The 27,568-nt window shown below is 38.7% G+C and overlaps 3 protein-coding genes across 5 annotated transcripts in view; 2 read left to right on the top strand and 1 right to left on the bottom strand.

The window, feature by feature from the left end:
- zmiz2 (zinc finger, MIZ-type containing 2) overlaps positions 1–14,300 on the top strand; it is a 52,993-nt gene extending 38,693 nt beyond the window's left edge. For 2 of the 3 annotated variants that reach the window (XM_084400160.1, XM_084400161.1), the window contains exons 7-19: positions 169–360; positions 983–1,081; positions 1,318–1,483; positions 2,316–2,457; positions 3,035–3,245; positions 3,359–3,464; positions 3,949–4,106; positions 4,186–4,253; positions 4,832–4,900; positions 5,368–5,612; positions 5,785–5,966; positions 9,273–9,500; positions 12,045–12,746. In XM_084400160.1, the coding sequence (XP_084256286.1) occupies positions 169–360; positions 983–1,081; positions 1,318–1,483; positions 2,316–2,457; positions 3,035–3,245; positions 3,359–3,464; positions 3,949–4,106; positions 4,186–4,253; positions 4,832–4,900; positions 5,368–5,612; positions 5,785–5,966; positions 9,273–9,500; positions 12,045–12,152 (1,974 nt within the window). In that variant the 3' untranslated portion in view covers positions 12,153–12,746. Of the gene's footprint in view, positions 1–168; positions 361–982; positions 1,082–1,317; positions 1,484–2,315; positions 2,458–3,034; positions 3,246–3,358; positions 3,465–3,948; positions 4,107–4,185; positions 4,254–4,831; positions 4,901–5,367; positions 5,613–5,784; positions 5,967–9,272; positions 9,501–12,044 lie in introns of all 3 variants that reach the window. The other variant, XM_084400162.1, reaches the window with a different exon arrangement.
- A 46-nt stretch (positions 14,301–14,346) lies between these two features.
- ppiab (peptidylprolyl isomerase Ab (cyclophilin A)) lies at positions 14,347–17,593 on the top strand. Its single transcript, XM_084400184.1, has 5 exons — positions 14,347–15,018; positions 16,281–16,311; positions 16,849–16,937; positions 17,012–17,184; positions 17,275–17,593. Exons 1-5 carry the CDS (start codon positions 14,950–14,952, stop codon positions 17,405–17,407), a joined length of 495 nt encoding a protein of 164 aa, XP_084256310.1. The 5' UTR covers positions 14,347–14,949; the 3' UTR covers positions 17,408–17,593.
- A 322-nt stretch (positions 17,594–17,915) lies between these two features.
- Positions 17,916–24,417, bottom strand: LOC311284901 (RING finger protein 122). Its single transcript, XM_084400185.1, has 6 exons — positions 24,162–24,417; positions 22,799–22,949; positions 21,169–21,214; positions 18,961–19,002; positions 18,795–18,877; positions 17,916–18,703 (listed from the first exon to the last, which is right to left on the bottom strand). The coding sequence occupies exons 2-6, from the start codon at positions 22,906–22,908 to the stop codon at positions 18,586–18,588; spliced, it is 399 nt and encodes a 132-aa protein (XP_084256311.1). The 5' UTR covers positions 22,909–22,949; positions 24,162–24,417; the 3' UTR covers positions 17,916–18,585.
- Between the last annotated feature and the right edge of the window lie 3,151 nt (positions 24,418–27,568).

Raw genomic sequence — 27,568 nt, 5'->3', positions numbered from 1 at the left:
TATTTTTCAAATGGCTTTTTGTTAGGGTCAATATTACAAACTAGATGTGTTATAGACAATCTGTTTGAGGACTCAACATGATAAAACCTAATTTAAAAGTCTACAAATTTGAGCATAGTGCTGACAACTTGCTTCAATCCTGGAATGACTGTTGCTCTTTTCTTACAGGGATTTCCGGGACAGCAGTACGGTCCCGGTATGGGAGCTGGGAGCCCGTACCCAGGCCAGCCCATGCAGTACCATCCCGGGCCACAGCGGTCCGCTCCTTCCCCGTCTTACCCAACCCACCGAATGCCCCTCCAGCAACCCAATATGGGCCAGTATCCTGCAGGACCAGGAAACCCCAGCCAGTACTACAAGGTACAAAGATCATCAGTATTATTGCTCATACATACAGTTTAAGCAAGACACTTCAAATCAATTTAGGTACTTTCTGAAAGTCATAGTCATATTTTTCCGTTTGAAAGCTATCAGAAAGCTTTCACTTGCAAATCGCAACACATCGCAGGCTGCTTGCAGTATCATGTTTCCCAAAGAACAGGTTCCTTTTGTCCGTATTAGTGACAAACAAGCAGCCGTTTTTCGAGAAACACACTGGCATTTGATACTGACGAATACGGCAATGAACTTTAAAGAGGCAACTAGTCGTGAAAAGATTTTTGGTAGTACCAGTGAAACCCGAACCAACCCAGGTGGTTTAAATTCCATTCTGGGTTTGGAATTACAGCGGTAGATTATCACCATTGTCATACCGCTGTAGTGTGCACTGTAACATGCTCAGGGTCCTTTCCAAAACATAGTGTGCCTTACCATGCTGGGGAATGCAGGTCCAAATTTTAAATGTAAGATGTTAGATGCCTCTTATGGCTACTTTCTAATGAATGCATTGCGATGAGCTCTCTAAACTTGTGCTTAACCGGGGGTTGGGTTGACTCACTCTGTTTTTAAGTCTGATGTTGAAAGAGTTGTGTTTGCTTAACAGGCGGACCAGTTTAACGGACAGGGCAACAGCCACAACAGCCTGTCCTCAGGAGTGACGGGACCTGGGTACACCACCTTCAACCAGGCCACCGTCAACGGGGTTGGTGTCCTCTCTTGCATGCATGCATGTGTGTTTGGTGAAACATGAGTCAGTAGGAGCTGCCTGTTAATATTTCACCATTTCGTGAGCACCACGATTGGACTTTGGCAGCTGGGGTCCAAACTCCACACAGCTGAATCTGTTTTTGCAGAGTATCGGTTATGAAAATCTTGACTGTAAAGATAATTTGGCCTCAGCTTGTAAAGCCTTCGCACGTGTCTTGTTTTTTTCCACAGCCCGGACGTGCGATGCCAGGATATCCCAGCTCTCCTCTCCCAGGAAACCCCACTCCTCCCATGACCCCCGGCAGTTCGATTCCGTATATGTCCCCTGGTCAAGACGTCAAATCGCCCTTCCTCCATGACGTCAAACCCAATATCAACTCTCTGCAGCCCCCTACAGGTAACACACAGCACTGCATGTAAGACAACACCCCTCCTATCTCTGGAATCCTTGTTTATAGTTCACTGTGATGTGAATGGAAATAAAAAAGTTTAATTGTCAAATTAAATGTTTATCACATGGGGAAAAGTTTTTTCCCCTCTTTCCTCACATAAGAAAACGCAGTCATATAATGCTGTTTTATTCCACATAAGGGCAGTGTTGTGTTAGTATTATTTATATGCCATATAATAATTATATTATTAATAAAAAAAAAAAAATTTCATTTTAGTTTTAGTAATTTTTGTAGCTTTTTTTAAATATTTATTTAGCTTTAATTTATTTTTATTTCAGGTTTTATTTTTATTAATTGTATTACTTCAACTTAATTTAATTCAGTTAGGATGCCAAGGCTTCATTTCAATACTTTATTTTGAAGTAACGATTTTTAATAGTTTTCGCTTAGTTACCAATAACAACACTGCAAAACAGGATGTTGGCCTCCATGTTGAGATCACATGACCACTTGATCCACTAGTATCCTCATGTCTGAAACCCCCTATTATGAGATGCTATCTGTTGTGGAATATATAATGCCTGTGGAGTAAGGTATTATGACATTGTTTACTTTACAAGAAACTAGAATTGTGTCAGCAAAAATTTGTATCATCCAGAGAAATATAATAGAAAATAGTCCTTTTGACCATTTAAGCCATTATAGTAGTTACTAAATTTAGGCTACATCTAGAATTTTCGGAAAATTCCCACTTTGCCTTTTGTTTCTTGCCAGATGAGAAATGATTAAAAACCATGTGGCACCTCAGTAACTGAAACTCTGCTCTTCTGTCTGTAGGAAACCCCAGTGATGACCTGCGTCTGACCTTCCCTGTACGGGACGGGGTGGTGTTGGAGCCCTTCAGATTGGAGCACAACCTGGCCGTCAGCAACCACGTCTTCCAGCTGCGAGACTCCGTGTATAAGACTCTTATGATGAGGTCAGAGTGCAACATCTGTCCCTTGCAGTCTTTGTGTTTGTGAGTGTTTTTTAGGGGAACATGGCGACTATTTAATCTTAATAAAACCGTTTAGAAATCATTTGGATGGTTAAAAATAACATGTCTGGTGAAAATGGTGACTTTCTCCACTCCCCCTTGCGTTCCCAGGCGGGAAAACCAACCTTGCTAACTAACGTCCCGGTAAGTTGGAAATAGGAAGTATCGTGAGAAGCGAGAACGAGCGAGAAACACAAACTGCTTTACGGCAGTTCGACATAAACACACACGCCATATGATGCTGTGTATGATGTATTACCCACCTCGGTAGACATAGCTCCACACAATAAAGTTGTCCGGCTCCGAGGGTAGAAAGGGGGAGGAGGGTGCCGCAAGTGAGTTTTTTTTACGACAGTGTTGTGAAATATATGCCCCACAGCTGTAGGGGGAGCTCGTTGAGAAAACATGCGACAACAAAAGTGAACATCAGCAAAGAAATGTCTAGAGTTGCCAAGTTCCCCTTTAATGTGTCAGTGTTGTCGCATTCTATATTTAACCTTGCCCATCGTGTGTTTAACAGGCCTGATCTGGAGCTGCAGTTTAAGTGCTATCACCACGAAGACCGGCAGATGAACACCAACTGGCCGGCGTCGGTGCAGGTGAGCGTCAACGCCACGCCTCTCACCATCGAGCGCGGGGACAACAAGACCTCCCACAAACCCCTATACCTGAAGCACGTGTGCCAGCCAGGACGCAACACCATCCAGATAACGGTCACAGCCTGCTGCTGTGTAAGTACAGAGATCCACATCGCACATTTTCTTCTAGTTAATTACAAACAGCCCGACTAATACGCGTTTCATATGGGTCAGTGTTCATTTCCTGTTTCTTTTTTTCCGCGTAGTCTCATCTGTTCGTGCTGCAGCTGGTTCACAGGCCGTCTGTGCGCTCCGTGCTTCAGGGTCTGATGAAGAAGAGGCTCCTGCCAGCGGAGCACTGTGTCACTAAGAGTGAGTAAATGCCATGATCTCTTGCACATACACTAAAATCCAGAAGATTGAGGGCAGTAAGATATGATTAGAAGTATTTAAAATTCTTTAATTCAGCAAGGACACATTGACTTGATCAAAATGACTATGAAGTTACATAAGATTCTAATTCAACTAAATGCTATTTCTTTTTAACTTTTAATTAATCATCAAAAAAAGAATCCTGAAAAAATGTATCATGGTTTTCACAAAATGTTGATATCAGTATTTTCAATATTGATAATAAAAATAAATGTTTATCAGCATATTAGAATGATTTCTGAAGGATCATGTGACACTGAAGACTCAGCTTTGATCACGGGAATAAATTCACAATATTACTGTTTTTCTGTATTTTTTTTTATCAAATAAATGCAGCCTTGGTGAGCAGAAGAGACTTTCAGAAACATAAAAAAATCGTACCGACCCCAAACTTTTGTACTCATCCTTCTATCCTCTTCCACAGTTAAGAGGAACTTCAGTAGCGGTACCATCCCAGGAACTCCCGGCCTTAACGGCGAGGACGGCGTGGAACAGACGGCCATCAAGGTCTCGCTCAAGTGTCCGATCACCTTCCGGCGCATCCAGCTTCCTGCCAGGGGCCACGACTGCAGACACATACAGGTGATGAGGCCCAAAGTTTTAATCACATGACATCATAAAGCGAGTTTCTGTGGTAAATAACGTCTTTGTTTGTCCATAGTGCTTTGACCTGGAATCGTACCTGCAGCTCAACTGTGAGAGAGGAACTTGGCGTTGTCCTGTGTGCAAGTAAGAACCTTCCTCCCCTCTTGCTTTTTATCTTCATGATATTTTTGTTATTTATATTGCACGATTTATCCATTCCGTAGTAGTTGTCTGACGATATTACAGATTTATAATTATGTATGCACAATTCTTTTCTTTTTTTTCATATAACGCTCACTTACAGTTATTTCAAAACTCTAAATTTAATAACAGTGCTAAATGTAATCTTTAACAAATCTCAGAATGAATATAACTAAAAATTCTAACAGTTACACTGATTAATTTGAGTTTTTATTTTTTTTTTTCTAGACAAAATAGTATAGAATTTTTATATTTATTTTAACAAACATTTATTTATATAATTGTATTAATAATAATATTAGAATATTATTTAATTCATCTTAAAAATATATATATATAAATATTTTACTTGAATATTATATTATATTATTTTTTGGGCTATTATTAGCCATAACATGAAAATAGTTATTGGCTTATCCGCCTGTATAATATCATGTTGCACATATCCCTAAAAAATGTGTTTCACTTGGTTTATAGCTGACATACTTGTACAGTTTTACAAACTCATTTGTTCCTTGCAGTAAAACAGCTCTTCTGGAGGGGCTAGAAGTGGACCAGTACATGTTGGGCATTCTGATCTATATCCAGAAGTAAGTTTCTGTGCAATAATGTTACCTCTGTAGCCTCTAAACTGTGATTTGGAAAATACAGATATCCTAAATTATACTTTTATCAGTTGTAATCTGCCAGTCGTACATCGTACAGACCGTACATGGACTGTTTGCGGACCATGTGAAGTGTACTGCACACAAAAATGGCAAGATCTGGGTGAAATAGGCCTATCCAGTATGATAGGCTGGCATCTACCCAATTTCCCAGAGTCAGAGTGCACAGATTGTTGTTTACACATTCCCAGGCTGTTTTAACAAGCATTTCCAAGGAAGAACTGGCTGCCTCATTTTCCAAAATGGCATCACAAATATTATCCAGTTTGCTATCAGTTGATTTATGTAGAGGTCAGACTTCCCCTTCCTGTCTAAGTGTAAGCTTCTTGGCCAAAATAAGCTTCAGTGTGTTCTGTATTTTCAGTTTTTAACTTCTTTCTCCTTGTGTTTAGTTCGGACTATGAGGAGATCACCATTGATCCGGTGTGCAGCTGGAAGCCAGTCCCGGTGAAACCAGACCTGCATATTAAAGAGGACCCAGACGGCCCTGCCCTGAAACGCTGTCGCACCCTGAGCCCTAGTCATATGATCTTGCCCAGCGTCATGGAGATGATTGCAGCTTTGGGCCCGGCCTCCTCGCCCTACCAGTCTCTGCCACAAGGTGGCAGCAGCAGCACGCCTGATTATCCCAGCCAAGGTGTGTGACGCATCTGATTGTAAAGGCCTCTTAAGACCACAAAAGCATTTATGTGCTCATAAAAATGTTTCAGTGAGCATTTTTATTATTGAATACTCTGCTTTGGAGTCATAATAGATTTGGATGAAGTGCATTTTGACCTCCAGTTGATTCATTGTCGCGTATCTTCCAGGTGGCTCAGGATACTCTAACCAACCAGGCTTTTCGGACTTTCCCAATGCCCCTGGCACACCGACCCTTGGGGAGTTTTCCTCCGGGCCGCCCCCACTGTCCTACCAGTCTGACCTGCCGAGTGGGCTCCTTACCCCAGAAAAACCTGTGGGACACCCGATGTCAGGACAGGTGGGCTTTCCTGTAAATACAATTTTACCATTAGGGATTGATAAAGTATGTCTGTCTGTTTGTCTGTCTGTCTATTCATTAGGGCTGCACAATATATCGAAATATCGTAAATGCACATATCGCAATATGCATTTGAATGATTTTAATATGCTACTTCAAAAAGTTGTGTAAAGTTTTAGGTACCAGAGAACAGACTGGGTACGCGACTGTTACTTACGTGTGACTTGCTTGACATTTAAAAAGAGTTGAGCGCAGAAAACACACCCCTGTGTCTGACACACACCTGAAGCGCGCACACAGAAAGCTGCCTCTCAGACCGTGTGCGATCCCGAATTCAGTTATCTTTCGTGGCTTATTACACTGGAGCGGTCCAATAAATACGCCTGTTGTGGCGAGTATTCACGTAAACACAGTCGATTATGTCTTAAGTGAATTTAAACAGTTGGGAAAGAACTCAGATGTGTCATTAGGATGCTTGCATTATGTCTTAAAATTTCAGCAGCCTAAAACAGTAAACCTGCTGCTGTCGTGTCAAACAACAATAGAAAAGCTTAAAATCACTAGCTGCTCTTGACTGAATAACTTTTGTAGCTTTAATATGAATCAATGTATATTTAATTCATGTGACTATGCAGTGTTTTAGTTTTACATTTTGTTTATTCCTTTTCTGTATTGTTTCATACTTGAATGCTACTGTTAAATGTAGGCCTATCTGAAAAACACAAAGCGCTGTTTATTTCATTTGTGTCTTTGGTATTGAAATGTTTTTTTATTTTTGTACATTGATGTTAAAATGGCATTCTCAGATTTGTGACATTTACTTTTTATGTAATGCTAAAACACTGCTATTCACTTTCAGTTGTAGTGATGCTTTCTTTTCCCAGAAAGAATGTGAAACATATATTGGTTATATAATTTTCAGGTTTTAAGTATAATTTAAATTGATTTTATACACTTTAAGCAATATCGTATCGCATGTCGAATATCGCATTATTTAACAAGTTATCGCATATCGCATTTTTCTTCAATATCGTGCAGCCCTACTATTCATCTGTCTATCCTTCTGTCTGTCTGTCTGTCTGTCTATCCGTCTGCCTGTCTAGCTATGCATCTGTCTATATGTCTATCCATCTGTCCAACTATTAGAGGTCGACCGATTGATCGGTTTTGCCGATTAATCGGCACCGATAACTGATTGCTGAAACAATCAGTTATCGGGAAAAATCAATACCGATATTTTTTCCGGGTTGCGTCCGTTGCTGAAGCGGCTGAGAAGGATCCGTTGTCATTATACAGTACGAAAACGGCCTCTAGAGGCGAAATAAAAGCTATCACTGACGCCTCGTGGAGTAGTTTTGACACGCGAGACTGCGCGCTGCACGGAGCGGGACGTTTCAGATGCAGATTTAAAGCATAGACAACGAAACGGTATGTATACAGTACACTACACCACATGTTTTCATATCATTATAAATTTGTTGACTAGATGCTGCATTAGTAGAGAAAGAACAGCAGTATGTTTGCCGTCGAGGCTGAGAGGACGCTAACATTAGCGGTGAAAAACGTGTAACAAAAATACACACAAATCTGACTCAAATGTCACAGTATATCAATATTTAAAGCTAGTGACGTTAGAAAGCAAATTGATATGTTCATGCAGCTGACAGAAACAAATCAGAAATGCATCCAATTTCAGTTATTTTGTATTTTTTTATCATCATAGAAGCAAATAACATGTGAAAGTATACATATGCATAATTCAATGCTATGGCCTTTGTGCAGACGTTTAAAAATGGCCATCTTTTAGCATGACTGTTTAGATTTATATGAAATTGTAACACTTCACAATAAGACTCCATCTGTAACATTCACTAAGGCTGATAAATGCTGTAGAAGTATTTTTCATTGTTAGATCGTTAATTTCAACATTTACTAATACATTTTAAATGTTCAAATTGTATGTTAACACTATGAACTAACATGAATGATCAAGGTATAATTAACACATTAATATATATACATTTATATAGTATTTGTCATGTAAGAAGTTAATACAATTTTTGTAGTAAAGTTCAGCACTAGTTTACTGTTTTCATTCAGTATGTATCAGTAAAACTATGGGTTGATTAATCGTTTATCGGCCAGGAGTGCGTTTCCTGTTAGCCAACTGTGGTCGCAAGCTCTGTTGTTATCAGCATAGTTCAACGAGTTGGTGTATCCTGAAACCATAGTTCTAATGAACATTCGCAAATAGCATTGAAAGTTGTGTGGTTGGAACCTGTGGTTAGAAGCAGATTTTCTTGCTTGCATGACATGTGGACTCAATAAATCCTTATCTTGAGCAAAATAAGCAATCTGACATTCAGTACATTTTGTATCTTTTATTTAGAATACATACAAATGTCATTTACGTCTTTAGTTTGTCAAGAGATTTAAAGCACCGTTTTTGAAGAGTGCGCGTGTGCGAACGTGCTCTAGTACGTAAGAACGAGCCTATGAGTGAATCTGGAAATAAAGCAAAATAACTGAGTAAAATTTGAAATTGTTCTCAGATGCCATGTCTGTAATTTATAGCAAAACATCTAGCATTAATTGAATCTCAAACAGATTCATTAAAAGTAGTTATTACTCCCAACACCTGCGTGACATCATTAACCAACGTGGTTGAACGACCAATTTGCGACAATATGGTTTTGGGAAACAGTCGTGACTAGCTAGTTGATTTCTTCAACGATGCCTCGTACTATAGTAGTGTAGCAGATAGTTAAGTCACTCTACGGGAAACGCACCCCAGTGCGGTCCAACCTAGTTATCGTTATCGGCAAAATACACTATCGGGCGACTTCTACTATCTATCCGTCTGCCAGTCTGTCTATCCATCTATCTATATATATATATATATAGTTTGTCTGTCTATCCATCTATCTCTATATCTATCTGTCTGTCTGTCTATCCATCTGTTTATCTGTCTGTCTGTTGCCAGCTAGCTTGCAGATGAAACCCTAAAAGGAAATAATCATGTAGATCCATAAATTAATTTACCCTATATGACTTGAAATAGCGTGGCTAGTTTGCTGCACGTATTGTGCTGAATGGATACCCAAATGTCTTTTACTGGCCTCTTAGTTTCTGTCATCCACGTATGTCATTGCATATAAGAGCTATTGAAGCACTGTCACTCGCAGCTGCTGCTTTTCCCACCCCGTCACGCCCGCTCCTAACGAAGCACAAGACAAGCCACTTCAAATTACTGTGCAGTGTGTTCCAGCTTCACTGACCGTCTCTTTTTCTCTTTACACTTTCCCTTCCTTAATAAAGATGTCCCACTCTAGCCGCATGGACCCTTCCCACAATCCCCTTCAACAGCAGCAACAACAGCAGCAGCAGCAACAGCAGCATCAAGCTCTCCATGGTAACTCCGGCATGGGTGGCCCCGGGGGACCCATGCACTCCCGCAACTCCTCCCAGAATCCCCGGATGCACACAGACAGCTTTGGGCTGGGGGGCCCCGGGGGACCTGGCGACGTTCCAGAGCCGCCACTTGATGTAAGTTAGAATCAATCATCTATTCCAGATCAAACAGTCATGATTTTCGGCCATTTGAATTAAAGGATAATTCCGGTATTAAGCTCTTTGAGTCTATTTTCTAGTTTGTTTTGGCTGAACTAGAGTGGTGGACACAGAAATTTTGACGATGGGTCCTGTCTCGACTTTTTGACTCATTTAGAATTGCCTTTGACCGCTTCAGAGTGGCTGTCTATGGGCATGCATGAACATGTCCTTAAAACAACCCTTAACGTTCGTTTTCAAAACTGTGCAACTCACCGAGTGGTTAGTGGTGTTCGTTGATGATTAAAAACAAATATATCGGCGCAATGTATGATTTCAATCCGTGTTATTTGCTACAGTGGAACTATTTTTTCAGATACCTCACAACCGCGTATAAACTTCCGCTCGATATTTGAGTCTGAAGCGTTAACACACTCCCGACCACTTGATGGCGACAACCACTTTGCCGTACAAGGACGCGGTTATTTCGCTACTCCAGGAGCACAGTTGCTCTGCTCACGCTAGCCTTCTGAGAGACGGAGAACCGAGCGAAAAGACTACAGCCAAATGTAAACAGCCCCCTTTTCTGTGTCCGGTAGCGCAGTAATATCAACGAGTCCTCCAACAGAAAAGAATGGGATTTTACAAAATGACAAAACACGACAGAAACTGTATTTCGCTACGCTACTTGTTTTTAATCATCAACGAACACCACTAACCACTCGGTGAGTTGCACAGTTTTGAAAACGAACGTTAAGGGTTGTTTTAAGGACATGTTCGTGCATGCCCGTGGCCAGCCACTCTGAAGCGGTCAAAGGCGATTCTAAACGAGTCAAAAAGTCGAGACAGGACCCATCGTCAACATTTGTGTCCACCACTCTAGTTCATCCAAAACAAACTAGAAAATAGACTCAAAGTGCTAAATACTGGAATTATCCTTTAAGAGGTCTGCTGAGAATCTCAATCGAACGCCCATGTCCAATTTTACTCCGTGTACATCCACTACCAACTTATAATGATTTCCTTGCCAACCGTTCCTGCTTAATTTAGGTCCCATTTTTGCAATTCGTCTCGTTTAAAACTTTTGGATAATGGTCATCCCCACATCTGCTTTGGGATGCATGTTTATTTATTAACTATTTTGGATAATGTCATTTTGGTTTCAACTATCAGTAATAGTTTTCTACTCTAAAGGTGCGGTCACATTGCTCAGTGAAATTCCATGGGAGAAATACCAAGTTCAGTCATGAAACTCTTTATGTGCGGTTCAGTACCCAATCAATCACTTCTTACTATCGACAGTCGCCTTTATATCCGGTCTGACCTGGTGGTGCTCAGTTTGTGCACTATGCCTATAGTCCCTCACCGCCCCAGCACCACTTCTCTAGATCTGCTACCTCTAAATCTTTTATCCCGCGGGCAACATGTTTTACTATAATACACGCAAGTCTCAGCAGCTGCATGATTTGTTCTCTGCACTTCTTGTGGTTTGGCAGAGCGAGTCTGTGTCTAGATCTAATCTGCCAAAACCAAAGCTTTTTACGTTTACAATAATATTTCTCATTAATAAAATGTCTTACAAACTACTACTTAAATCCAGTCATTCCATTAGGAATCATTTTCGCCTGAGGGCGAAGAAGATCACGAAAATTCTGCTCATGTTAATGTTGGTCACGCTAATTTGCTGCGCTGACTGACAGAAAGCTGCTTGGTTTGAACGTGACTTATGTGTGAGCTGTGATTAGTGCATCTCTACACCATTGACCATAGACATTGACCATTGCTGAACTTATGCTAATGTGACATCACCTTTAAAGGGGCGGTCACACTACGCTTATCATTCCATTCATACGCACATGAATGCTGGAGAGCGGAAAGGCAAGCTCGTGCAAAGAAGTTTCGCATTTCGGCCCGTTCCAAAGTTCAAGTTTGATGAACTCTGACCTGTGAATTCGTATCACGTGATCACGTGTCAGATGTGTGACCAATAGAAGTTCGATATCCGACTTGGCTGAATTAGAAGAATGCAATTTTTTTGCAGTAAAGTGGAGTAGATTGTATATTTTTACTTTCTAGATGTATTATTTGTTATATGTTGAATTTATGTTTATAAAAAAGATGTCGCAGAGTGTGATGTCATATCACAACCGTTGCTGTGTCCGTACACGTGCTCAACTCAACTAACTCAGATTTCCCTCCAAAATCAGTGCAAAAACTGCAAATGGGCCTATAATTATTTGAAAGGTTCTCTGATTCAGATTTTTTATTAATTAATTGCTGCAAACAGTTCAATTAAGTATGTGTTATTAATAACTGTAATAACCGCCTATTTCTACCTTCAAATCAGAAAACTCGAATCGAATTTAATCCTGCGATAATGCAGGCCTCTACTTTTGACAGTAGTTTATAGGTAAATATTTCAGAATGTTTATTAATGTCTTTTGAAAAGCCAACTAATGTTGAATTTATCATTACGATTATAAGCTGAGAGTTTTGCCATAGGCCGATTCTTAACCCCGGACTTCCCTTTTTGTTTTCCAGCTCCTCCCAGAGCTGACGAACCCAGATGAGCTGCTGTCCTACTTGGGTCCTCCCGACCTTCCCAACAACAGTAACGATGACCTGCTCTCTCTGTTTGAGAGCAACTGAGCCCCTTCTCCCTCTTATTCATCACCGTCCACCAGACAGCCTCCCCAATCCCGCACACTCCCGGCTCGTCGAGGGGAGGTCTGGGAAACGTAACAGATATCCGATTGCGTCTTTGCACTGTTTCCTTCTGAGACTGGAATGCAGTGACTCATGGGAAGGTGCAACGAAGATCTTTTTTTCTTTTCTTTTTTTTTTTTCTTCCTCCTGTGACAATGTTATTGTTCGTCTGCTTCTCTGAACTCTGTCGAGACTTTATTGTGAATTTCAGTTTGAAAGAATTCCTGCTCTCTCGAATCACTTGTAGAAAGACGCCTCATCTCACATCAGACTTGTGTGGTGTAAATGACATTCTGTGTGTGGGTGTGTGTGTGTGTGTGTGTGTGGAGGGGGGGGCGGGGTCAAGTCATTGTTTGTTTTTCATTGCAGCTCCTGTTTTAAATCTAAATTAGATGAGGGACTAACGTCAGTGCTGATGTAAAGTACTACACTTCAGAAATAACACGGGGAAAGCCAAAGTGTCTCACTTCTGTTGTAACTTGAAAAGCAAACATGGCTAAACTTAATTCTCTTAATAAACAGGCAGGCTTAAGTTTCTTTTTTTTCTTTTTTTCTCCCAAAGATGACCACAAAGCTAGCTCCATGTGATGTAACATGGTTTTAAACCACAAATGACTTAAATCTTAAATGTACTTGACTTGGAGACCTCAAGTGTAGCCTTTTTTCCTGTTAAACATGCTAATAGAGGCAATCACAATGTGTCAGACCTTAAACAGTAGCATTAAAGAAGTGCACTATGACATTTTGCACACCATGTGTTTGCCAACACACGAAGGAAATTGAAGGCGAAGAATCAGTCATCTTTTGTGACGCCCACGCAAATACGCACACCTCAAGCCACACTGTGTGTGTGTTTTGGCACAAACTCATGCCAATAGACTAATTTAATGCCACACCCTGCTCTCTGTTTTCGTCTGTCTCGTTAGTTTTTTTTCCCCCTATGTTCTTTTTAAAAACGGTCTTCCTCCCCTGTGGATTGAGGCCACGATGTCTGTGGATTTCTACCATTACAAGAAAGGACTAGTATCCCTGATCATCGTTGGCTCAGATCACACCCTCACTTGCAGACGCATTTCACTCGCCCTTAAATATGCAAGTTTGGGCTGTTATTTGGTAGAAAACAAGTTTTCTTCGTCAACAAATTGTGTGAAACCATACAGAGCACAAGCAGCCCAGTAGCACCTTGTTGACAGGTTACAAAACACACAAATGCACATGAGGAGTCACAAACAGGGCGTTTTTTGTTTTTTGTTTTGTTTTTGGACATATACCTTCCCGTAGTGAGATTTTGCTTGGACAAATCTGGGTTGGTGGGAGCGTCACAACAGGTAATGGACTAATGTTTATAGCCGCACTCATAATTGAGAAGGAAAACATTGGGATTCATGTGAAATATGTACAGATATAGTATTATTATTGTCGCAGATGTGAACTTTCTCTTAACCCCATGATATGGAAAAAAGAACATTTGAAACACTATGACAAGAGCTCATGTCAGACATGCGCTTCATTCCCCCCCGTTTTCCATTCAGCGCTCGCTTTCTCAGCAGAGAAACCGTGGAGGGGAGATGAGTCTGCTGTCGGTTCCTGTCTTGTCTGATTTTATTATTTATCATCGCTCTTTGGACACCGTTAGCGAAGTGCAGTTTGTATATTAACAATACAGGGAGCATCATGAGTCGACGGATGTGCTTTTGTTCTTTTTTCGTTTGTTTGAAGTCATTTGTGTATCATACAATTTTATCTTTGATTATATAATAATTGTTATTATAATTATAAAGATAATTGATGGGCCTGTATGCATCTCTCTCTCTCTCTCTCTCTCTCTTCTGTGTTAACTAGCAGAGTTTATGAATTTGTTAGAAAGAGAAAAAAAAAAGAATTCATCAAAATCTGTGACCATAATCATGAAAAACTGAGAAACCAGCATCACTTGTTGATCAAACTGTTGAAAAAGATGTTTGACTGTCATGTGTTGGTGGATCATTAAGTTCTATCAATTGAATTAAACATGTACAATTGAAATCGATTTGTTTTTCTAAAGATGTGAAATATTTCCATTATGTTTTATAAGTAAAGAGTTAAGCCCCATTGCGTTTCATTGGCTTTATTTGGAGAGAAGCAGCAGCACCGCATTGTGTCAAGACGCGGTAACGCTGCTCAAGGGGCGTGTCCGGAAGACGGGCGTTCTGAGGGGAAAAGAAAGCTTTTGCGACTCATTTCGCTTTATATCTTACTGTGTCACGTTTAAAGGTCTCCTGGTTAATCATAAACCATGTTAATGTAGAAAATTCCTAAATGTAATCTTCAAAACGTTCGTTATTCGTGAGACAATCTTGTGCAGTAATGGCGAATTCAGCCTTTGGCCACCGCCCTCGCGCCATAACAGATCGCTGGTACACGCCCACAGCATTCCCTCGTTGCTCATTGGATGGAACGCAGTGACGTCATTTCTACCTACTCTAACGGGCCAATGAGGATGTCAATCAAACGCACTCCCTCTGATCTCTGCGTTCGAGCGCTGCGGTAATTTATTCATCCGCACCGCCTCTGATTGGATAACCCGCGCGTCATTCAGCGGTTCCACGGCTTCATAGGTTCCAATTGAAAAAAAAGGTCTGCTGGCTGCTTCTATATATCCCGGTTTCGCACGCATCCTACTTCCCGATGAGCTGCGGCATTTTGTAGGATTCATTCGGTGATCAGCTGCTAATACAAATTGAGTGTTTTTTTTGTCATCATGGCCAACCCAAGAGTTTTTTTTGACATCACCATCGATGGAAAGGGTGCTGGGAGGATTGTAATTGAGGTAGGTCACCTAATTTGATTATTGCGGTGCATCTTGTGCATTATCATTACACCTTGTCCATTAATCTAGCGAATATACCCATAATAAAACTATGTAAAACCTGTGCGTGTAATCTGAATAAAGCATTCTTATCTTGAAATGGGCGGATGGGAAAGCAGTTATTTTCCCGCGCCGAACTGCAACAATGTTTCTTTTCACCGTTGATCACGCGCTACATTGTTACCGGTGTTCTTTTTAAAACGCAACGATGTTCTTTATTCTGATGCTTCTGAATGACATCTAGAGTTAATAAATGTGTTGTGCTGCTGTCGTTGACAGGAGACTGACAGCTACGCGCACATGGCGGAGTTTTCTCTGATTACAGACGCAGACTCCGCGTGTCTTGCGCTGCAGGCGTTTTTTTTTTTATTGCAGACGCCATTTTCACCATTTTTTTTTTTTTTTTTAAACCCCAAGGTGCCATTTTGAAAAGGGAGGGGGTGAATGCTGGAGTTTAGCCTTCTATCGAAACTTGTTCACCAGAACTCAATATTAAAATGTGCTTTGAATGCTCAGGTTTAATTAATAAGCGATTGACACAAAGATTTTAATCCCCTCTTGAAACGGTACTGCAGAAATGTCGATAATGTACTCGTGCGCGCTCTCGCGAATGAAAATCGATGTGAACGCGGAAGTCATGAAATTTTAACATGTTCGGGTTCTTTCAACGTCATCGCAGCCGAAACATCTTTATGTTCCAAGTTATGGTTTAGAACGTAATGTTACTCAGTTAAAAAATAGAAACAGGTCACTACCACCATACTTTAACAGTAACAAGAAATCTATCCTTTGATATTTGCTTATCAAGATGCGGAAATACTCTATTTAGATATTATGTTTATCTCAGTATTTGATTTGGGATGACTTGCATTTGATTGTTCATTGTTTAAAATGTGGCATTAAATGAAAGGTTATGCTCTAAAAGTGTATCTTCGTCATGCATGGTTATGCAGTTATATTGCAAAACATACTGGAAAGAAGTTTTTTATATGGGGTTTTATGCATTACACTTACTTAAATATACTGATGTATAGAAGTGATGTAAGTGAGATGCCAAAAAATATTGATATCCACACACACTCTATATATATATATATATATATATATATATATATATATATATATATATATATATATATATATATATATATATATAAAAAATTAGTTTCTACTTGGACTTCAGCTTAATTTCTATTTCTTGTTTTCTTCTTCTATTTAAATAGCTGAGAGCTGATGTAGTACCCAAGACTGCTGGTAAGCATATTTCCACATTAAATGGGTTTATTATAAATATGTTGACATTCTCTTCTCACTGAAATACTATTTAAACTTAATATTTTTCTTCTGAGACTAAATTTTCTTACTGCTACTCCTATAGATTTATTGCTACAACAAGCACCAAGCTTGCCACAGACATTGCGCCTGATCTGAAGTTAATTGCTATATCTTTTCAAAGTGATCAGACTTACAGTATTCATATAAATAATAATCAAAAGTCAAAAGATTTCCATAGACTTGCCGAGCAAAAATGCCCGCTCTGGTGGCGCAGTACTGTCCACTAGAGGGAGACCCTTACCATTTGATTGTGTATCTGAACACCTACAAAAAAAAGAAACCTGATTTATTTGTGCCATTGCTTGTACTATTGTGAACTTTAACATGTATGTATCATTTTGCTGTAATAATAGGCTAGTTTATTACTATACAAGGGCTGCCCGTTCAGGCTTTTTCAAGAGTTTGTTTAGAAACTTTAGCTCCTAGTTACAAATTAATGTCTCAATATCCAAACAGAGAACTTCCGTGCTTTGTGCACTGGCGAGAAAGGTTTCGGCTACAAGGGCTCCGGCTTCCACCGCGTCATCCCACAATTCATGTGCCAGGTAAGCTCTGAACCCCGTGATGTCATTGGAGCCTGTGGTTGACATCACACTGATGTCATGCTCTCGTCACGCAGGGTGGCGACTTCACCAACCATAACGGAACTGGTGGAAAGTCCATCTACGGCAACAAGTTTGAGGATGAGAACTTCACCCTGAAGCATGGAGGGAAGGGAACCATGTCCATGGCCAACGCCGGACCGAACACCAACGGTTCCCAGTTCTTCATCTGCACCGCTGATACCGCTTGGTAAAGCCCTTCTTTGTGCCCTTCTGCTGTCTAACTGATTCTGGTGATGTTCGTGCTAAAGGTCCCTAATTCTGGTTTCTCCATGAACAGGCTCGATGGCAAGCACGTTGTGTTCGGGAAAGTGGTAGAAGGCTTGAATGTGGTGGACGACATAGAGCGGAAAGGAAGCAACAGCGGGAAGTGCTCTGCCAAGGTCGTGATCGCTGACTGTGGCCAACTTTAATCGTCGCTTACACCTCCTTCCCATCCCAACCATGCGCATTCCTTACTATATAGATTTCTTTTTTTATTGCCATTCCTGAATGAGATGCTTAATTCCATGTGTCATGGTCCTGTTTTATGTATTTCAATGGTCCCCAGGACTTAATTTGGTAAACATGGATTAAAGATGGATCAAGATTCCTTTCAACAGGTTTTTGTATTCTTTCTTTCTTTCGTCAGAACAGACAGCTCAGCCCATTTGTTGCTGAGCAAACCAGAGATCTTTTATTTCTCATTGTGCTGTTGTGTTCTTGTAATATAGAAGTCATTGATAAGGAGCCCATTAAAGTCTGTTTTGATTCCAAAATGGCAGCGTGCTGCTGCAGTTCTTTCTGTTGACCAACAGGTGGCGCTGTTTACTTAACTAGTGCGGTGATTCATTAAATAAAAAAACATTCTTTACTTGGAAATTAACATTCACTGAAATAACATAATATTTTTTTTTTTTTTAGCTAGTATTTTCATTGTTTAATTGAATAAATACATTTAAAGAGTTAATAACTGTATAAACATAATTACAAATTTACACCAAAAAAAAATTGTATCCAAAAATAGTAAAACTTTCAGTATTGCAATACTAAAATAGTTTATTTTACTTGAAAATAAACTAACTGACATAAAATTAAACAATTTATTTTAGCTAGTATTTTCATTGTTTAATTCGATGTACTAAAGTAAATTAATAAAAATATGAAATTAATAAAACTTTAAAATATTACCACCAAAAAAAAATCAATATAGTAATAACTATTTCAGTATTGCAATAATATAGTTTATTAAAATAACAGTGGTTTTGCTTGAAGTAAAAATGAATGTCCTTAAAATCCAATGATGATATGTTAGTGTAACCTATTGATATTAAATGAACTGCATAGGCCCAGCAATATGCAAATTATTTGAAATAAGCATGATTTTTCTGTCCCTCCCAAGTTTAAGCAAATCTATTATTTTCCATATTAACACAGGACACCAAATAAAGAAACTCACAATATTGATTGTGTGTGAATCTTTTTAACCACATATACAAAAACATTACAAATGATGTATTACAACAGCAGTGTTTTTAAAGTCCATTCGCTTGAACTCTACAAGATTTCTATGTAAAAGTGTGTCGGGGCCTCTTCGTTTGAGGTGTTCGGCTTAAAGCAACTCATCCAGCAAGTTTCCCGGGCTGTGCGTTCGTCCCAGAGCGGCGCTGATGGGGTTATCGTTGCACATGGGACATGAACATCTCACTTCCAGCCACTTCACCAGACACCTGGTAAGACAGAACATCACAACTGCTATCCTCAAACTAGTCTGTAAGGAGTCTTTTCCTCAATGCCATTAACATGATAAAAGGGGTTTACCTCTTGTGAAACGAGTGTTGGCATGGTAACACTCCAAGCTCATCTTTCGTCCTGAAGTCCTCCAAACAGACTGCACATGTTAACTGAGAAACACAGTGTGTAAGAGGGGAGAATCAGAACGCTTTCAAAACTTTCTAAAGAGTCAAGAAGACAGAAAGCGCTTTACCCCATGTGCGTGTATCCGTGTCGTTTCATCTTTAAATACGACCTGTAATGTAAAACATGCTTTAAATGATAGTGGCACCAAAAACGTATTTACACACTTAAAAATGTCTGAATGTCATTGCATCAACAAGCAGGATTTCTTTGAAATGGCACAAGCACACTTTCTGAGAATACATTTGACAAAGAGAAGTTTGAAAATCAAGTATTGTGTTGATGATTTTCCAAAACCATGAGAATTCTATATAATCATCAATATAATTGTGTGTGTGTGTGTCAAAATATCCCCACAGTGATGGCAATATCCAAAATCCTTCTCTTTGTGGGGACATTCTTTGGTCCCCATGAGGAAAACATTTTCTGTGATGGGTAGTGTTAGTGTAAGGGCATATAATATACAGTTTGTAAAGAATAAAAATCATTATGTCTATGGAAAGTCCCCATAAAACATCAAAACACAACGTGTTACGTGAATGTCTTTTCAATTCAGCATGAGAGTGAGAATTTCCTGTTCTTAAAGGAGACATATCATGCTTTTAAATCGTTCCTTTTTACATATAAATCATACATGTGTAGTCTATATAAAGCAGAACTGCAATGCTTGGGTCTGAATTCCTCATTATTATAGCTCCACAGGCCTCTTTTCTGATGTGCGTCTGAGAGCAACTCGTTTTGGTGCGGTCTCTCTAAATGCAAATGAGACACTTCATACCCCGCCCCCTCTCCAGGTTGCAGAGGTGACACTCGGTTCAACTCCACCCCGTTCGGCCATTTTTGTAGTTTGATAGCAGAGATACGATTATCTAGCGGCACAGAAACGTTTTATTCACACATTATTAACAAAATGTCAACAACGGAAGACTTGTCCAGCCAGCCTTACATGTTCGAGCCAGAGTCGGAGCGGGAGCGAGATGAAAATGAAGACGACGAACCTGCAGAACAACGTCTTCATATGGATGTATCGCAATGGTGTGTTACTGTATTTACACAAGAAACTTTGGTCTTCTGACCTTTTACCACCGTGTCGATTTATTTTGATTAATATGTGCGAGGGACAGAGAGCAAGACAGCGTCTAGTTTGGAGACGGTGAAGTCTTGTTTACACTTTCGCCTGGCTCTGAAGAGAGAAAGTGCGCGCGCGCGCGACCGGGTCTCTCTCTCTGCTCGTTCTTTCAGTTAAACATGCGCCCTGTCACACGCGCGGCAGTTCATCTACATTAGACGGTGTAATGAAGCGTGTGGGTTACTACATCCAACAACCGAACATTTTAACTTACCCTCTCATAACTTCTGCATCCTTTAGCTTGGACTACAAAATTGCAGCGAGAAATAAAAATGGCGGATTGCTCGAAGTGTTGGGCCGGAAGTCAATGTCCTTATTTGGCAGTTCCGCTGCAAATACTGTGACGTAATAGTTCAAAAAACGTCATAGAGAACAGAAAAATCGGAACAGGTTGAAAAATATGACCAAAACAGAATATAAAGATATCAACGAAGCACCTGAAGAGAACAATTTCAACTTTTCTGTACTTCTAAACACTCCAAATATAAAACAAAATGCATTTAAGAGCTAAAAAAGTGGATTTAGCATGATATGTCCCCTTTAAAGCTGCACTGTGTAGGTTTTTCTCCCATCTAGCGGTGAAATTGTTTATGACTACCAACTGAATATTACTTTCTAGCCCCTCCCATTCCGAGGGCGTTTTAACTCCTACGGTGGCCGTGTTATTTCAAATCTGCCGGCAGTCGCGAGTAATCTCCCCCTCGCATTCGTCACGGTGCCACTGAGTGTAAAAACGCGAAAGGCGAAGCTTGAATTTCCAGGTATGTCCCTCTTTGGCTAATGTATTTTCAAGATGGAGGCACAACATGGCTGCCGCCATTCGAGAGACTCGCTCGTATGTATTCTAAATGGCAGATTCTACGCTTACGAGAATACTTGGTAGAAGTAATTACACATTAATGAGCACATAACATTTTGAAAGAACAAAGTGTTTTTTGCTAAGAATCAACTTAACAAATTACACAGTGTAGCTTTAATAAAACTATGATTAATGTGATTCTCTCCAGCTGTGTGAACCTGACTTCATCCAGCTCATTCAAACACACTGAGACTTCAAACATCATGAAAAGTGACACGCAGGTACAGATGCTTTTAAGTGACGTAAGTGTCAAATACTTTTTTGATGCACATCTCACATCACACACTCACCATTTTGTATCCCGCTCTCATATTCCGAGCCTCATGTCTCAATTTACTGCGAAGAGAAAAAGGCCACACGTTTCATTAACAGGGTTGATGTTATTTTTATTGAATTAAAAATAAATTATATTTATAACTTAAATAAGTGTATTATCATCATGGACGTATTCCAGGATGACAATGTCAAGATTCATCAGGCTCAGATTGTGAAAGAATGGTTGTGAGGAGCATGAAGAATTAACTATTGTGATGTTATTTCAATCAAGATGTGCATCCATTTTTTGCACAAGATCTTGTATTGTCAATGCAAGAGTCCAGCACTGTGTAAAGTCTCCTCCAGCACATCCCAAAGACCTTCAGTGAATTTAAGCTCTGGACTCCAAAATTGTCATGCCCTTCACTCGCTAACTTTTCAACTGGAGTTCCCTTTAAGAATTTGTTTAATGCAGCATCCAAATAGTATATAGGTGTGTTTGGGTTGCTTTAAATAAAAAAAATATATAATTAATATATCATAGAGTTGTTTGTTGTGGTGGTAATTAGACGTCACAATCGTACTGCATTGTGGGACATATAGGTGCCTGAAGTGTACATATGAAGTAGACTCTGGGTCTGTCCATATAAACTTCCCTCGTCCACTTCACGAAGTGGAACGCACTTCAAAATGGCGGCGGGATTCCCTCCAGTGGAAGTGCTTAAGGAAGTTCGCATGTGCGTGTCTAAAAGTGGACTGGAACGCAGCCCTGGACTCAGAGGAGACGATTCATGTGTGAAAATTATTCTTCATGCTCCTCACAACCATTCTTTCACAATCTGAGCCTGATGAATCTTGACATTGTCATCCTGGAATATGGCCATGATGTGTCTTCATACATGGTTGTTTAAGAAATGAAAAGCTACACACTCCATCAATGAGGGTTAGAAGAACTGTTGCCAAACATATAACATGCTAGAAACATAATAATCACTGAATAATGATCCAATCCTAAACTGGGTTTTCATCCAAATGTGAAGCGAATCATTTCAAAGTTCGAAGAAAAACTAAATAAAACACCATCAGCGGAAACAGCCGATTAGTCACGTGGGTTTAATGTTCTTTACGACCGAATTAATTCGGCAAAATACACTTCAAAATGCGCATAAAAACAGGGTGATGGAAACAGCAATAGACTCTTATAGCATTTGCCTATTTAAATCCAAACAGCGACTTTTTTGGGGGGGCCGAGCAGTGTGTGTGTATATATATATATATATTCATAATTTAATTTCATTTAATTATTTGAATTCAATATTAAAGTATATCTCTATCTAGACATCAGTTTGGCAGAACAAGCAATGGTTGTGTTGTGTAGTGTGTTTCTAAACCACACAAATTTGGCCTGGGAAGGTTTGCTTCTCTCTGTGTTTGACATAACATTACCCAAAAGCCTTTGGTCAAAAATAGCACAGTGAACAAAAAAGCGTGGAGATACAATCTAGTCCTGAATTGTTCATGTTCAGGAAGCGCGTGAGGCCAGAGGAAGTCCTTTCTGTCAGTCCGTCACAGCCGGTATTTACAGGAGAACCCTGATGAAGTCCAGCGACAAACCACAGCTTTATAAACCTGATCCCGGATCTGTCAGTCACACTTAATACTTACCTTATAAAGAAGCAGCAGAATATCAGGCTTAAGACAAAGACAAATATCCCAGTGCCAAAGATGACCACATAGATGTTGAGCGGGAGTTCCTGAGAGGTCACTGGAGGCATTGTGCTTTAAATATCAATCATTTCCTGAAGATCAAGAAGCCCTGAAAGAGGAAAGGGTTGTTGTTAGTGAGTCCGTTATTCACTATCGAAGGGACTTTATAGACTTTATCTCAAAATACTAAATATATTATTACGCTCAAATAATTCAGTGTAGTTAAAAAGACTATACCTGCTGGGATGGGTATGTTTATTAGAAATAATCTGTCCTGAAAATACCCCATTCGGCTCAATTTGCTTTTCCATGTTAAAATCGAACAATTATAAAGTTAGATCTCTATTTTTATAAGAGAATATTTCTACTCCTCCTGTTATTTTCTATTGTGACAATGTGTTTTAATAATGTAAATTGGACTTGTAAGTTTGGTCGTTGCCCCAAAAATTCCTCCTTACACGTGAGGTTAAGGAAATCTCATATCAAATAATCCATGAGTTTATCCTACCAAGCTATTTTTACAAAAACTTTAAAAGTGATATTGAAATGAACTGCTCTTTCTGTGAAAGTTCGACTGAAACCATTTCTCATATGTTTTGGTCCTGCCAAGATACTCAGTGTTTCTGGAAAGATGTTGAGAGATTTATTGCTGATAATATTTTTTTTTTTAAAAGTTCTCTTATCCAATAAGTATGTGATATTAGGTTACTGTTTTAAAGACCATTGCGCAAAGGATGATGGTTTCATTGTACATTTTATTTTTAAGTAAATTTCATATCCACAAATGTAAATTCACAAATAGCAAACCCAATTTTACAGTGATTGAGGATGAGATTAAAATGTGCATAGATGTGATGTCAAACTCGAAAAATAGCAAAGTTAATTTAACATTTTCGCAAAACGTATATATTTATTCAACAATATAGATATGTACCCTCTCTGATGTTTTTGTTTCTTTTTCTTTCCCTTTTTTCATAATTTCTATTGTATTGTACCATGTGATATGTTCTTCTGATCTGATGTAATATGGAAGTTGCCTATGTAAATGCTATTTGTTGATAATAAAGCATAAAAAGTTAATTTAGCCTAATTTACGGAAAAACTTAAAGTGATTATTTTGTGATATAGTACATGTTTAGGATTAGAAAAATGCTTGGAAAAGACAGTTAACACTAATTTCAAGCGATTTTTAAAACACGTTACTTTTTTCTTTGTCTTTTTTTTTAAAATCGATTGATCTGAAAGATAGCCTGAATAAACTAAATTAAACATTTACAATGTAATTCAATAAAAAAAAATTTATAAAAACAAAAAATCTCACCATTATAAACAGGCTCCATAGGTGTTTTCCCTTCAGTGTTTCTTCATGCTCGGTTTTGTATGTTCTCACGCGCCAACCTTCAAATGACTCAAAAGAATCACTGACTGTTTAGTTACATCTACAGTATCGAGAGTTTGTAAATGTGAATAAAACAATATTCCGTCTGGAACACGGAAATCAAACAATGTAACGGACCGCAGACAGACATAAATATCCACAACATGCACGAGAAAACAATAAACCCCGCCTGTAATTCAAGGGGCGGAGCACAAATATCAGATGATCCACTAATGATTATTCAGTGATTCACTCCGTTAAAAACTTCCCATATTCATTCAATCAAATTGAAATCAATTAATTATAAGTATTTCTATTATATTAGCCTGTATATAAAATAAACGTTTGTGGTCTCGAATACAAGTTTTGCATGAATAGTTCTTAAAAAAAAAGTCAAGTCTCCTAAATTTGTTTTCCATTTAATTTAGCGAAAATTATTTATGACTCACAATAGACAAACTCTGCTAAGTGGTTCTAAGTGGTCTGAAAATGACTTTGTAGTAGGCTATTAAGCGAAAAGAAAAGGTAGGAGATTTTAAAAGGCATGTTTAGACAGAAATATTACTAGGTTAAAGGGGCCAAAGCCTTTTGAGTGTTTGTTCATGACTGACTGACTGACTGACTGACTCAGATGGTTGTTTGCTCACACCCTGCTAACAAATCTGTCGTTTCACACCATAATCAGACATTCATATTTAAGAAACGCTGCAAGAGTGGGCTATCCCTATACTCTCATTGCATGAGGTTAAGACTTATATTATAAAGTTATTCTTAATTCTTTACATAGAAAAATTTCAAACCATTACCAGTTTTCAGTTTTGATCCCTTTCTCATTATCCAGAGCACCAAACCATGGTGTTGATATTTTAAAAAGAAGACTTTAGAACAGCCTTCATGCACAAAAAAATCATAATATGTCTGATGTCAAATGTGCCAGGATGATAGTCATTTTTGTTTTGTTTTAATACACTATTTTTATTGCTTTCTAACTACACAATTAATTGATTGATTCATTATTGTATGTCTGTTTACTAGTCCATTTGTAGTTTCTTTATTTAGCTTAACATTTTCAAATAGTTGATTGCTTTAGTTCTCCATGCTGCCATATTCACAGCCCTAACATTCAGTGTTTCTGTGTGAAAATCCAGCCCTGCTCTCTGACAAACAAGGCTTTAACAAAGGTTAAACGACACCGCAGTGCAACATTCAGACGACATGCCTTCGAAATTCTCCAGTCAACCTTAGGGACAGTGAGGACAAAGTTCATATTTCATCAGTCATTTTCATTGTGAACACTTCCTCATCATGAAATTCAAAACATTTGCAAGGTGTTTTAAATGCACTACATAGTGTATGAATGAATTGGCCACATGGTGGCGCTAAGTGTTTTAATGTTAATGCTTATATAGGTCCAGTGTGGACTAGAATCTTAATTCTGTTTTTACATATTCTTGAGTTCAATCCTGCAATTTTCTCCATCAAGTATACAAACCAAATAAATAAACTAGTGTAGGCTACACAAAGCTTTTGATTCTTTTCAATATGTCATAAAAAAAGGTGGCATATAGACCTTTTTGTGGGCTACATTTTTGTTTTTAACTGCCATAAAATAAATCGCCAGTGTCATAAATTCCAGAAGTAAAAACTCCATACATTTTCTCCATAGGGAAATATATATTTTTAACGATAACTAATTAACCTTTAAAGACAGACTTACTGTGAGCTACGAAGTTGTTAATCGATGGTATTTGCTTCTCAATCCACATTATTTAAACTTAAATGTTTAAAATAATCGTGTTTTTAACAGCTGAATTCGTGGTGGAAAAACTACATTACCCATGATTCTGTACAGATATATATATTTTTTTTACCAATCAGATCTTAATAATCAAAACGCGCAAAAAATCATAAAAATAGCTCTTTAGCCCACTCCAATGAAGCACCTACGAATGACGTAAAAGTATGCAAAATACTTAAATATTTGTGTATATGTGCATATTTTGCAATAAACTATATATATATATATATATATATAATCAAATTTTAAATGAGTAGCCTAGTTCAAATCAGTTTGTATTGTTATGATTCACCTTGCAGCTGATAAGCTTGGTTCATGGCTTACAACGTTTTAATAAAGATTTCTTTTAATTATTTTTAAAGGAGAAATTAATGGAAAAAATACTTCCGGAACCAACAGCGCTTTAAAAATTGGGCGGACGCTAATGCACACTCTTTGTTCCAAAGTTTGTGGTAAAAAAAAAAAAAAAAAGAAATAACAGCTTTATTGGAGAAATAACAAAAAAAAAAAAAACAATTTTAAACAGCTACGTGTAAACAGGTTTGAACATTTTTTATTTATTTATTTCAGATCCAGCACAAAAGCAACTCTTTGCAAAAATGAAATTATGTTTATTAGATTTCATATGCATTATAAATAAAATAACAACATTAGGATTTTTTTTTACAAACTCCTCGTTTTGTCTCTGGCTGCACACTCCCGCTCAACTCAGAAATTTGGTCCAAAACAAGTTGAATCTCTGAGCGATCGATGCTTGTTCTTAAGACACAAACTGGTGTGTGGTTCAGCTGGAAGGGATTGGCAGTCCTGGCAGTATTTAGCAGTGGTTAGATGATACGACGACCAACACATACACAAATACGGTAAACAGCTGTCCCCAATAATACAAATGTACAGAAATGACAATAATACTAGCACACTGTAATTTCATACAGCTACAGTTTGTACTGCACTTGAGGATTTGCTGGATTTGTAAGTACAACAAGGTTGCACTTGTTGTGTAGCTACCGTATTTTACAATACCATACAAAACAAGTTAAAAGAGACAACTTGGATAACATGTAGAATACTTCACATGACATCTTTTTTGTAGTATTTATACAGACAACGATAAATCAAACAAGTTAATGTGTAACAAAACTGACTGCAAATTTGCATATAGTCACATGTACACTTGAGCTCAGGTCACCAGAGTTTAGTAACTGAGCGTATCTGTCACATCACTGTGATGAATGTGATCAGCTACATTACCTTCATTGAAAGTCACTTGAGACCGGTATTCAAATGCAAAATCGATGGATCATACTTAAAAACTTTTCAAATAGCCTATCATAACTATAACACTGCACCTATAACAAGACATTTTTGAATTTCGGGGAAAAACTACATCTTCTGGACAAAACATGAGCCGTCCTTCCTGTGACAATCTGGCCGCCAAAATATTCGAGTGGTTGTTATGGGTGTTCTGAATGGTCACTATGGCAATATTATGTGGTATATTGTTTTGGGTTGTTGCTAGGGTGCTCTTGGCAGTTGCTAGGATGTCTAAGTG

This window comes from Rutilus rutilus (genome assembly GCF_951802725.1).
Source record: "Rutilus rutilus genome assembly, chromosome: 25".
NCBI lineage: Eukaryota > Metazoa > Chordata > Actinopteri > Cypriniformes > Leuciscidae > Rutilus > Rutilus rutilus.
This window is presented reverse-complemented; position numbering and strand designations above follow the sequence as displayed.

Excerpts from the sequence above, each read along its gene's own strand:
- ppiab (XM_084400184.1), top strand. The coding sequence starts at position 14,950 with ATGGCCAACCCAAGAGTTTTTTTTGACATCACCATCGATGGAAAGGGT. Across the intron at positions 15,019-16,280 it reads CTGGGAGGATTGTAATTGAG|CTGAGAGCTGATGTAGTACC; the intron begins GTAGGTCACCTA and ends CTATTTAAATAG. Across the intron at positions 16,938-17,011 it reads TCCCACAATTCATGTGCCAG|GGTGGCGACTTCACCAACCA; the intron begins GTAAGCTCTGAA and ends CTCGTCACGCAG.
- LOC311284901 (XM_084400185.1), bottom strand. The coding sequence starts at position 22,908 with ATGCCTCCAGTGACCTCTCAGGAACTCCCGCTCAACATCTATGTGGTC. Across the intron at positions 21,215-22,798 it reads TTCTGCTGCTTCTTTATAAG|TAAATTGAGACATGAGGCTC; the intron begins GTAAGTATTAAG and ends TTCTCTTCGCAG. Across the intron at positions 18,704-18,794 it reads CAACACTCGTTTCACAAGAG|GTGTCTGGTGAAGTGGCTGG; the intron begins GTAAACCCCTTT and ends CTGTCTTACCAG.